This window comes from Corvus kubaryi, unplaced genomic scaffold (assembly GCF_017639235.1).
Source record: "Corvus kubaryi isolate FWS band 111438036 unplaced genomic scaffold, C.kubaryi_AGA036_p1.0 37328, whole genome shotgun sequence".
NCBI lineage: Eukaryota > Metazoa > Chordata > Aves > Passeriformes > Corvidae > Corvus > Corvus kubaryi.
In genome coordinates, this window is record NW_024581106.1 from 358,874 (window position 1) to 371,721 (window position 12,848).

At 46.5% G+C, this 12,848-nt stretch overlaps 1 protein-coding gene across 3 annotated transcripts; it reads left to right on the forward strand.

Moving 5' to 3' along the window:
• The first annotated feature begins 6,085 nt into the window (after positions 1-6,085).
• On the forward strand, positions 6,086-12,502 carry SPRY2 (sprouty RTK signaling antagonist 2). Of its 3 annotated transcripts, none has more exons than XM_042029588.1 (2): positions 6,086-6,826; positions 10,727-12,502. In XM_042029588.1, exon 2 carries the CDS (start codon positions 10,778-10,780, stop codon positions 11,711-11,713), a length of 936 nt encoding a protein of 311 aa, XP_041885522.1. In that variant the 5' UTR covers positions 6,086-6,826; positions 10,727-10,777; the 3' UTR covers positions 11,714-12,502. The 3 variants fall into 3 exon arrangements, with proteins under 3 accessions (XP_041885522.1, XP_041885523.1, XP_041885524.1); XM_042029589.1 differs by lacking the exon at positions 6,086-6,826 and adding an exon at positions 7,892-8,887; XM_042029590.1 differs by lacking the exon at positions 6,086-6,826 and adding an exon at positions 9,278-9,635.
• The last annotated feature ends 346 nt before the right edge of the window (positions 12,503-12,848 follow it).

A 12,848-nucleotide genomic window follows, 5' to 3' on the forward strand; every position in this document is an offset into this window, starting at 1 on the left:
CCTTCGTATCTATGGGACTTTTGAAAGTAATAGGCCTGCTTAAAATACAGGAAAAGATGATTACAAAACCACAAATGAGATAGGAGTAACTACACCAGATGCAGAGATGGCAGTTTACAGGAACTCTTTAATCAAGGGGTGGGAGTGGATGCTCCTGCAGAGATAACCTTGTTTAGATAATTAATTTTGTCCTCTTCCCTCTCGAAGTGACATAATTGTCCAACAGTTCAAACCCTTTTCTTAAGGTGTTCCGATTCTATTAGACACAGATTCTGAAATTTTGGTTGTGCAGAAAGACTCTGGAGGTCACAAGGAAATCAACACTTTGGGCCTCCTAGGGAAGCAGCATGTATACAGCACAGAGACTGGACTGGGACCTGAGAGTCCTAGTTCTTGCTTTTGAGATAAGTTACTTCTTTCTTTCTTCCCTCTTTTTTCTCACCTCTAAAATGGGCATAGTGACATCTCCTAAAAACTAGTTTGAGATCTGTGGAGAAAACTGTGATAGAATATACAGTGTTTTAATTATTGTCATTGATATTGTCATTATAATCAGGAAGAAAAAAGACAGTACAGATCTGACAGCAGGATCAGGGTATTTCACACTTTTTAATACTTTTTAATTGATGTAACCATATAACTAGTATTTTACTTTGGTTGTGTTCTGATTTTCAGACAAGTGATGGGGAAACGCCAGTTTTTATTTTCCTTTTTGTGCAAAATGAATTAGTCTCCAGGAAATTATTCTGTCCTGCATACATCACCTCTGCTTTCAGGATGTGCTTGTATGCCACTCAGATGAACACAAGTGTTTCATAACTGAGAAAAATAAAAATAATCTCAGTAAATAGGATAAACATGATATTTCTTTTTTTAAACATTTGCTCAATCTGCTTCCTTTTGTTTGCAGAAAATCTGTGCGTCTGACTTGTACATATGCCATGACTGACTTGCAAGATTTATATTACCAACTGCTAATCTCTCTGAGTGTTTTTTGAACTCCAGCCTCCACTGCAGAAAAATACGTTATGTTCTGGGAGCAGAGTGGCCGTCACAGCATGGAGGTCTGTGGAGGCTACCTCGCATTTCAGAGAAGAGTAGGCATCTGTCTTCTTCCAACTCCACTGCTCACAGTACCCAAGATATTAATTTACCTTTCTACTACATTGCAGTTTAGAGCTAGTTCGGGTATCTCTACATCAGTGGTTTTCTCACTGTGATCTCTAAATTCCTATGGACTACTTCTAAATGGGAGGTCTCATAATTTACAATTTTCTAAAAAAGCCTGTGCTTCCCTTATGCTTTTTTTTTTCTCTTCTAAAGCATAAAAAAAGTCTACAGACTGAAGAAATTTAAAAACTACTGCTGCAAACCACAGTAGAGATGTGATAAGTGTCTTCATAAAACCTCCTTTCAAATTTCCCATAACTTCTAACTTTGACCTCTTCCATTTCTTCTAAGTCACTTTAATCACAGATCAACACACAAATGTCTGCATCCTGCTACAAAATATTTTGGGAATTTCCAAACTAGCACTTACTAACATTTTAATAGGCAATCAGTTGATTTTGCATAAAATTCTAGTAAAGTCAAAGCCTGGTGTTACCTAGCCTCTGACTGACCAAATCTAGGAAGTCCAGTGTTTCAAGCACTAACAGACAAGGCTTGCCTGTGTTGTCATGCTCATGATTACTTCTACCAAAGAAGTCGAAAATATGAGGAGGAATACCCTAACAAAAACAAATACACCCTAACAAAAACAAATACAACAAATACACCATAGAAAGCCTACTATAATACCAAATAACAAATAAACTTCACTTAGTCCCACCCACGTCAAATTGTCCCACTTATGAACATTTGGTCTCAAGGTACTTGAAAAGAGAGAATTAATCATAAAATGCACTGTATAAGCTAGAAAGGTTTATAAAGTTGAATTCCAAAAAAAACAATGCTGATTTTATCAAGGACACAAATATAACCAAATAACATTGAATGACACATCAAAGAGCATAGTAGCTTTATTAGAACAATTTACATGCAAAAGCTCCACATTATATTACAAGTGCTAAATGTATGTATCCTTCAGTATAATTTCAGAAGGATCAGGACAGGGATTTGTTTATTCTTTAAGTTTACATAAGTATATTTGGTATTCAACAAGAAATTATCTTTCTGGCAACTGTCCTTCTACATACTGGGGCAATCACCATATGGGATAAAGTTACACAGGATCTGGCCTATATCACCTTTAAGGAAGGAGTCTATCATGAGCTAGATCTGAAAATAGTAGTTTAATCCGAGAATACCTGGGCATCACTAAAAGCAGGAGACTCAGTCTCTGAGCAGGTTCAGAGCATGTGTATTCCCAACGACGGTAGCAGGCATTAATTCTATCTTTCGCATGTAACAGTGCTGATCCTTGTCCCACCAGACTGCATTCCCAGAACACAATGTTCATTTTCCTCCTCTTCTCAGGGAGGAGAATTCCAGAATTTCCTTCAGGTAAACTACAATAAAAATTGCAAAAGCAAAACTAACAGTACGGAGTCAAGGACTTAATTTTCTTCATAAATACATCCAGCTGTTTACAGTGCAGTGTGTTTGACCTCTCAGTTTCTCTCCACGATTTACCTAAGTGGCCTTATCTGCCATGAGAACCTCAATGAAATATCAGTAGGCAAAAAAAAGCTTTACAGGTAATCACTTTTAAAAAGCTCTATAATTCCATTATGTATTTTAGCTTATTCAGAGTCACAAACATAGAAGATAACCAATTAAAGATTTAATTTTCTATGGAACTTCTGGACAGTAGAAGCAATGTGCAGCCAAGCTTAGTCCTTTTAGGATGCGCAGAATCAATATTCCCATATCATTGCATTAACTCATGAGATAATGCATGAAATGTTCTACCTGCACTTTCCTTCCCTTGAAGGAAGAATTCCTTATGAATGAATTCCCTTACTTCCCTTCCTTTCCAAAGTAAAGGGGAAACCACTTGTTTTCAGGTCCTGATCTGAAAATCAAATCATGTAAAAACTTGTGGGACAATTTCAGGATGAAACAGAAAAGTTTCAGCTATTTCAGATAGGTGTCTATCATGCCATACACTTTTCAAATGTTATGTGCCCCATTTTTCACCTGAAACCACTGGGATTGCTACTATTCAACTATATCATGAACATAACACCTATACATATATAAATATATGTGTATATTGGTGTGTACACAAATATATATATATGTGTACAACAGTTACATTTCTTTGCTGAGAATAAACTCAACTTCATCTCAACAAACAACGTCTGCTTGGGTTAAAAGAAAAAAAAAACACCAAAAAAAAACCGAAAAACCCCCACCATGCAGTGGTTAGAGCAAACCACTAGGGGAAACATAATCACATGCATTAAGCCACTCTCTATGACAAATGTGAAATGCGAGTGATACATGAAGTCTTCCAAAAGCTGGTTCCAAGGTACCATCAGATTAAAAATCTGAGAAATCAGCGTCGAGGTTCCAACATGAACACACACAAGCACACGCACAAAATAGAGCACACTTAATTTTTGCAGATTTGTGCACTGTTTATTGAATACCTTTGCGCCAGTTAGTGCACAAATCTTTGCAGGTTTAAGGCTTCTCTTTCAAACTCATCAGTACTAGGATGCTGTATTCTTGGGGGTTTTGCTGGCTTTATTTTTGGCGCTTTTTTTTTTCTTTTTTTTGAGCTATAAGACATTGATGCTTCACCGTTTTGCACGGATGACTGGTTCTGTGAATAAAAATAGCTTCACTGCTTTCAGATCTGCCTTTGAGACTACTCTCTATATTAAGTGTATACACCTGTAGTTGAGAACTGGTGTGGAAATCGGTGATTGCACTACTGATCGACAGATTTTAAAACGGTGTTATGAACTTTCCAGTTTAAAATACTATTTATGTACTCAGTATAAACGACCATAAATAATTTAACAGACCTTTCCCATGTGTATAGGTTTGCACAACGACTTCTTAACCTATTTTTGACTTTGCCGTGTGGGAGGAAGTGATTTTTGTCTTTCTACAGTGAGGGGACTATCGTGTTTTCTCTTTCCCGGATATTTTAACCCATACTTGTCTCTCACAGCTGAACACCGTGGATTGCCTGGCTGACACAGAGCGCGCAGCCTGCACACGGGGCACATCTCCGAGGATGCTCATGTCGCTGCCCGGCGCATCCTCATGGAGACGCTAGGCCGCTGGGCGCCCCCTCCCGCGGGGAAGCTCAGGGAAGGCTCCCTCCGGCGCTGCCCGGCGCCGGGGCTGCTGCCCCTGCGGAGCCGCCCTGACCCGCCGCCCCCCGCCCCGGCGCCGCGCTCCCTCTGGCGGGGAGAGCGGCCGCGACGCCGCCGCTCCGCGGAGCCCCGAGGATAACCCAGCCCCACCGGGCTGCGGCTCCAGCGGAGGAGCAGCCCCCTCCCCGGCGGGAGAGCGCTCCGTCTGCGGGGCCGGGGGTCGAACAGGGTGGGGAGGGGACGGACGGACGGGCTGCAGATGTTCTGTGCGGGCTAGGGAGCGATGGAACCCGCCTGAAAGGAAAGAAGCGAGCCCCGTTTAACTCCGGCTGACCTTACTGTCAACCAAGTATGGAAAATAGTTTGCAGGTTCCGAATACTATTGTGGAAGAACGGATACTTGCATATAAAACCACGAAAACCCGAAGGCCGTCCGTGGGAGACACAGCCCTCCTTATTTACACGTTTTTATGGGGAATGACCATAGAACAGAGCGGTGTTCTGTTCTCCCTCCACAGAGCGGTGACCAGCAGGTGTAGGAGAGGAAGTGCCTGCGAAATCGCCTCGAGTAGTAGAGGGCTGGCTGGGGCTTTGCACCGAGGGTTGTCCTTCTGAATAGCGCAGCGATTACCGCCGTACACACGGTGTGTATTTTAGGCAGTGCCACACGTGACACGGGAACACTCGTGCTCGGTGCATGCCTGCCTGGGCACGGGGGTGCGCGTACAGATCCGTGTCGGCGCAAGATGCCTGCGTCCAACTAGCCACAGTGGCCCCGCCAGTGCTTCCAGCTCGTACCAAAGGGACCGAGCTGTGGCCGTGTCAGGAAACGCCCAGAAGACAGTCACGTTCGCGAGCTGCTCGCAGACCGTGTCCCCCTCACGAATGGCAACTGACTGAAAATAAGGGGGGCGGGGGGGAGGGGGGAGAGTTTGCGGGGTTTTTTCTCTCCTCGGCACCCCCCCCTCCCCCCCCCCCCGCATGGGCGAGGAGACCCCGCTGGTGCCAGGGACGCGGCGCACTCCGGGGACAGGCGCCCGAGGCGCGGGGACCTGCCCCCCGCTCCGCGCCCCGCGGGCCCCGCTCCGCGCTCCCGCCTGGGCACGGGGGCGCCCTCCGCGCCGCCTAATCCCATTAATCCGCGGGACAATGCCCCAAGTAATCACCCTTCCTGCTCTCTGCGCGGCCGGCGACCGGCGGCTGGAAAGGGCGAAGGGGGGGGGGGAGGGGAGGGGCAGAAAGTGTAAACTTTTATTCCACTCGGTTAAGAGAAACGGGTGGGAGGCAATAGGGAGCACTTGGACACGGGTCTCCCGAAAGCCCGCAGCGGTGGGGAGCGTGCGCCTTCCTCCCCGCGAGAAGCGAGTTCCCCTCGGTTTCTCTGCAAACCTATCGCCGCCTGCCTCTAGTAAATACACGAGCACAAAAGCAGCCCTGAGCGGCGTGAGACCGCGCACGGAGCAGCCTCCCGTGAGCACAGGCTGCGGCCAGGCCCCGGGAGCGGGGCTGCCGCTCGCCCCGCACAGCGCGGGGAGCGCCGCGGACGGGCCGGGGCCGCCGGGCAGGCTCGGCGGCGGCAGCGCTGCCCTTTTGAATGCCTCCCGCAGCTCAGAGTGCTGGCAGGGCGCTGGGAGCGCCAGTGAATGTAGCCCCGCAGAGCCAATGAGCTGGGACCGGATGCGATATATCCTCTGGGACAACAACTGCTCTGTTCCTCCTCAGATCCACATGACGCCATTTACTGCTGCTTTTGCAGAGAGATCACCCTACCTCCTCCGGAAAGAAAAAGAGAGAGAGGGAGAGAGCGAGCGAGCAGAAAAACGCCGAGCCCCTACAGCTCGGATCTCAAATCTTCCTCCTCCTCCTCCTCCACCTCCTCCAAACACACAACAACAACCACCACCACAAATCCGCTGCGCTCCCAAAACACCCCCCCGATTGCAAACCACAGAACTGCCTGCAACACACACACGCTCGCAGAGGGAGCGAGAAAGCTAAGAGGGAGAGAGGGGAGAGGAGCCTGCAGCAAGCAGCTTCTCAGCAGAACGGCTACATTGCACAAGCTGCTTTTTTGGAGGAGCTCAGTGGAAGAAAGCTCTGGGATTTTATTTTAGATCCACTTTATTTTGTTTTCTTTGGCTTTTCCCTTTCCTCTTGATCAATTTGCAACAGCAACAGAAAAAGTGACTTGGTATTGGCGATTCGGCCTCTTGTTCATTGAGGAGGAAAAAAGGAAAGTGTGTGTGTAAGACTGAGTGATCTCTTTTTAAGAGAAAAGAAAACCCACCCCGATCCGGAGAGGTGTTTTGATTATTATTATAGTATATACACGCACACACGTATTATAATCGATCTGGGGAGAGGCACCTAACTTTGCTCTGGACTTTTTTTTTTTTGACATGGTGATCATTCTTACTCTAATTTGCAAGCTGGACTAAAGCAGAGTTTGGAAAAGAATTTTTTTTTTTTGCTTTAGGGCTGGATTTATTTGCAAACCGCAGGAAGAAGAAAATACAAGAGAGAGAGGGGTTTGGTGCAGCGCCGCGATCACGGTGAGAGCCTTTTCCTTCTTTGCAAAACAAGCTTTTCAGTAACCTACTCCCTCCCTCCCCCCCCCCCCTTGGTTGCTCCAAGAGAACTCGTGGAAATGTTTGAGGCCGATCCCTTTTCCATTCGTACAGGTTCTCCCTCTCCCCCCCTTCCCTTCTCCTTCCTTTCTCGGAGAGGAGCTGGAGGTGGGATTTCGGAGCGGTTTCTTCTCCGGGGAGGGGTGGGGGGAGCTCCGCTGGGGTTTGCGGGCTGCGCCGCGTTTGTGCCCCGCCGGGGTGCCCCGGGGGCGCGGAAGGCTGCGCGGGGGGCGGAGGGCTCCGCGGGAGCCCCGGAATGCCTGCGGGGGCTGCGAGCGGGGCGGGCGGTGCGCTCGAAGGAGCCACAACTCCGGCGTGTTCTGGCTGCTGCGGGGAGCCGGGCACGGGAGGTCCTGCGCGCTGCTGCCTCGCTGGGCACGCGTGGGTTTCCGACAAGCCCCGGGGGGAGGTGAAGGGAGGGCGCAGCGGGGCTGGCGAGCGTCGGGGCTGTTTGTTCCCCGGTCTTGGGGGAGAAGGAGCAACCCGCCTTTCAGTGCGTGATTTACGCCTGTCTGTAGTGGCGTCAGGAGATCCGTGCGATTCGGAAGTGAGTGCACGTCTGGTAGAAATATATACATGTGTGTGTGGGTGAGTGTGTACACTTAGATACTTCTGTGATGAAATTAATTCGATCTGTAAGACGAGGAAAATCCTTCCCTAGCTTCTTCTATGCAGAGGGCACGAGTGGAGGGGAAGGAAAAGCCTTTTTTTTTTTTTTTTTTTTTGGTGGGTTACTTCGTAACAACCCCCCTTCCCCCATTAAAAAAAAAAAAGCTGCTGGTGTTTTCAGCAAGCTATTTGTGTGTCACTTTGCCCCACCCCGATGGTAAAGTCCCTTTTGCCCTAATCCATAGTCTGATCACACACTCGGCCCTTAATGGGGGTTTCAAAGCACTTTGAAAGAAGAGGAGGTGGTTGGTGTGTGTGCGGTGGGAATGGGGGTGGGGGTGCCTTGCACAGGCTCCGGCCACAAAACAGAAATTCACGAGCAGAGGACTTCTCTCGCTTAGGCTTCGCCTTTCCCCGGCCAGCGGTACACGGGTTTTTTCCACAGCACGCAAAAAAGCCCCTCGTGTTTTAAACCTCCCCACATGTGCCGAACGAGAAACCCGTCCCCCTCGCTCACCCTTTTGCCAAGCCCAGCTAAGAAAAGTTAGCAATCCTGACACTTGAGCTCGGTGAGAGTGGACTTTGGCTCTCAGAAGTGGGGAATCGTGTTATCACACACATACACACACAAAAAGGCAAATCTGCTTCTCTGCTCTTGGCGGATGCAAAAGGGAGAAGTACTAGGACAGAGGAGGGAGAGACGTGCCCTCCCGTAAGGATTTTCGGGCAAATGTAGGTCTGTAAATAAATGTGCTGGTCCTGCGTCCTGTCCTGTTAGCGGATCTACCAAGGGGAGAAAAAGCGGGGAGCACCCGGCTCGGCCTGATGCCCCACTGAAAATGCCTCCTGGGTCCCTCCGAGCTGGGGCGGAGCGGGGCGGGCTGAAGGTCAGGCAATTTGCAGAATATGGGTAAAATAAGAGGAGCTTTTCCAGCGGCTGGCTTTGTGAAGTTGAATGGGTGCTTAGGGCAAGGCGAGAGGGGGTAATCTGCCTTTTGCCCAGCTGTCCCGGAGGTGTTGTCTGCACCGTCTGCAGGGCGCCTGGCACTTCCCGGGAGGGGAAGCTCCTTTAGCATCTCCTGGGGGAGGGCAGGGGGGAAGAGTTAAAAGGAAACATGGGTTTGACTTTCTGATAAGGCGGCTGAAGCAGCTCCCTCCCACCTCCCAGCCCAGAGGATGTCTCCTGGTTATCTCCAGGTTGTCTGCACTCTCCGGCGGGCGAGGGGCCGTCGCCTCCCACCTGCTGCGCGCCCCCCGCCCGGGATGGAGCCGGAGGTGGGGAGGGAAGCGGAGACCGGAGGCTGCTTTTTCAGCTCCCACCTAGGCGTCTGAGGGGGGCTCCGCCACCGAGCCCGGGGTCGTCTGAAGCGCCTTCAGGTCAGGGTCAGCTTTGCTTTTGCAGTGGGTTGTCATTTCTGGAGAGGCAGGGGTTGATCTGGCATACCCTTTTGGCTGGCTGGGGCTGGTGGAAACCTGGACCTGGAGGGCAGAGAGGGCTGCCGATTCCTCTCAAGGATGGGGAAAGCATTTTACTTTTTATTATATTTTATCTCCAGATTGTTTTAGATGCGGGGAACGTCTGCTTAGGCTGTTGGTTGAAACTTTTGATACGGCAGAGGTTTTAATTTGTAAAAAAAAAAATAAAAAACATAAGCAATGCTTCAAGACAAGTTTGCGAGACTTTTTTTGGGGGGGAGAGGGAGCTAGGGGGAAGAGGGGGGGATGGACACCGTGACATACATCCTGTGTCCAAAACCAGGATTTGGCAATATTTAAAATAGGTGGTCACTCTTAGAAGTTAGAGATTTGTTTGTATAGATGTATATATATATTTTTATTTTTTATTTTAAGAAAAGCCTCTTGAAGGAAGGGAGCCAGCAGTTAAAAGGTTAAATGTTTTGCATTGATGTTAGAATAAAGACAGTGTCTTGAGATACTAATTGTTAAACTGTTTGGCTATGTTTTATTATACTGCAGTACAGTATTATTGTTGGTAACTGATGTGTACAGAGTAACACTGTGGTGCTCTTTCTAGGTATAATTGAAGACATTGTGTGGTCCTTGTAAGAAGTTTGGTTCCTGCTTGGGTTTTAATTGTAAAATATTGTTCTGGATTTCTGTATAGGTAATTGGATTTTGGAGCCACTTTAAGATATGATAAAGGCAGAACAAATATTAACTAATTTGGAGGGCAGTACTTGAAACTTGTGCATATTTGAGTGTGGAAGTTATTTACAAATTCTCATCTATGTCTTTTACTGGGTTTTCATTTAAATTCTAAAGTCTGCATTTCTACTTTGTAGTTAATGACTCTTTAAAGGAATATTCACAATCAAGTAGACTTCTTGGATGCTGGCATTATTTGATTATATTATGCATGCCTCTGTCCCTCAAGCCACTCTTGGTAATATTTACAGTTTGAAATGTAGTCTATGGAGTTTTTTATACATTAAAAAAAAACCCCAAACAACTGTGGTGACACTGCTTTTGTAGTATTGAGTCTTAAAATAACAATCACAGTTGTGTGCACCAGTATGACACACACTAAAATACTGGAGAGAGATATTTTTACTTGTGCTGTTGAAGTTTTTGGTAGCACTAACTCATTTAATGTCTAACCTCAAACATTTTATTGCTATTTAGTGTTTTTCTTGGGACCGTTGGTATTAAACTAAAATTTCCTATTTACATCATGTAAAGTTTAATGTGTAAAGAGACTAGCCTACCAAAATATTATCCAGTTTTAAACAAAATTGGAGAATTATATGTCTGTCATCAGCAGGTCACATTACACTTGCTGAATACTTGCAAGGTAGTGTTTTGGTCTTTTTTTTAATATAAGGCTTTCAGTAGTGTGATGTGAAAAGAAGCGTCACTTCAAGTGGCTGAAATGTAATCACTTTAAAGGCCATGGTCTAACCAGAAGATGGCCTGGGAAGCCTTAGTTAGCAGGAATAATACCTAGACTTTCTAGAGCCACAAGTTAAGCTGCATGGTCCTAGGAAAGAATCCCCTTAAACTCTTCACAGCAGTAGGCAGAACAGGCCAAGGGAAGTGCACTCAGCTGACTGTGTGTGTCCCATATGTGACTCCTTTTTTTAATGGCTGATGCATTACTTGATTGTGTGTGGTGCTGTGGGGTCCTGCAGGCTTGAAAGGCTGCTGGAGAGAGCATGAGATGTGTTGCAATAGTGAATCCTCTCTTTGTTGCTCCAGGATTTCAGATGTGTTCTAAGCCTGCCGGGGTGAGCAAGCTTCCGGGCACTGATGGAGACTCAGCACGGCAGTGGGTCGCAGCCCTTACTACAGGCTCGGCGTGACAGTGGGAGACCGCACGGGGAGCCCGACCTGCGGGATGTCCTGATGCAGCAGGTTCACGTCCTGTCGTTGGACCAGATCAGAGCCATCCGAAACACGAATGAGTACACAGAGGGACCTACGGTGGCTCCACGGCCGGGGGTCAAGTCTTCTCCTCGGGTAACAACCCAGCCCAAAAATGAAAGGCCCCATGGCTTGCCTGAGCATCGTCATTTTAGCCGGATCCAGCACACACAAATGCACGCATCTCCTCGAGCACCTCTGTCCCGATCCATCAGCACAGTCAGCACAGGTTCACGGAGCAGTACAAGGACAAGTACAAGCAGTAATTCGTCAGAACAAAGACTTCTAGGATCATCTTCGGGGCCAGTTGCTGATGGGATAGTCCGAATGCAGCCCAAGTCTGAGCTTAAGTCAAGTGAGCTGAAGCCACTGAGCAAAGAAGACTTGGGAGCACACAGCTACAGGTGTGAGGACTGTGGAAAGTGTAAGTGTAAGGAGTGCACTTATCCAAGGACCCTCCCCTCATGTTGGATCTGTGACAAGCAGTGTCTTTGCTCAGCCCAGAACGTGGTTGATTACGGGACTTGTGTTTGCTGTGTGAAGGGCCTCTTCTATCACTGCTCTAATGATGACGAGGACAACTGTGCTGACAACCCCTGTTCCTGCAGTCAGTCACATTGCTGCACTAGGTGGTCCGCCATGGGTGTAGTGTCCCTCTTTCTGCCTTGCTTGTGGTGTTACCTACCAGCCAAGGGTTGCCTTAAGTTGTGCCAGGGCTGTTACGACCGGGTAAATCGACCTGGGTGCCGCTGTAAACACTCCAACACCGTTTGCTGCAAAGTTCCCAGTGTCCCCCCCAGGAACTTTGAAAAGCCAACATAGCATCACTAGCCAGAAATACTAAAGTAACAAGGATTATTATTTTAACGTACATATACAACCAACTAAGCAGCTATGGTCTTGGCACTGTAGTGGAAGGGTTGGGGATGTACTTTGCTGTTTGCAGTGAAATGCTTTTCTGTGTGTGTGCCATCTTAACTGATACGCTTGTTAGAATCCAGCTAGTGGCATACAGGGGAAAAAAAAGGGATGCAGTACATTGTGACCCACATATTGCATAAGCTAAAGCAACACAGACACTCCTAGGCAACTCTATTGTTTGTGAATAGTACTTGCAAAATTTGTAAATTAGCAAATGACTCCTTTTTTTTTCATTGTTTTCTGCCAGAGATAATGTGCTATATTTTTGTATATACAATAATATTTTCAACTGTGAAAAGTAAGTGCTGTCATAAGACATGGCACAGTCACAAAATATTATACTAATATGTTGTACATTCGGAAGAATGTGAATCAATCAGTATGTTTTTAGATTGTATTTTGTCTTACGGAAACCTTCTATTACAAGACTCTGATTTCCCTTTGGACTTCATGTATATTGTACAGTTACAGTAAAATTCAGCCTTTATTTTCTAATTTTTTCAACATATTGTTTAGTGTAAAGAATATTTATTTGAAGTTTTATTATTTTATAAAAAGAAATATTTATTTTAAGAGGCATCTTACAAATGTCACCCCTTTTTATGAGGACGTCATAGTTGCTGCAAATAAGGGGTGAACGATGCATATGTTCACTATAAAATAGAAAATATATTAACGTTTGAAATCAAACTGGGCTACTTGTCATTTTTTCCCCCCATTTATTGTTTTGAGTTGGGAGAATTGATACTTGGAACTGCAAACTTCACAGTGCTATAGACACAGCCTAATAGGAAACCAAAAAAAGATTTTTTAAGTGTATTCTTTTGTTGTTGATTACTTCTTCACCTGAAAACAATGCAGGATTTTTGCACCCTTCCTTCGCACAAATGTCCCATATACTGTTCCTACAACAGAGAAGGAAAATGAACATAGGAAAATGCATTAATTCATTCCAGACTAGGACTAATAGGCACTGAAAGCTTGACCTATTCTGTAAGTGATGAGCTTTTGTGCTTCAAATAGGAAATAAGTAATC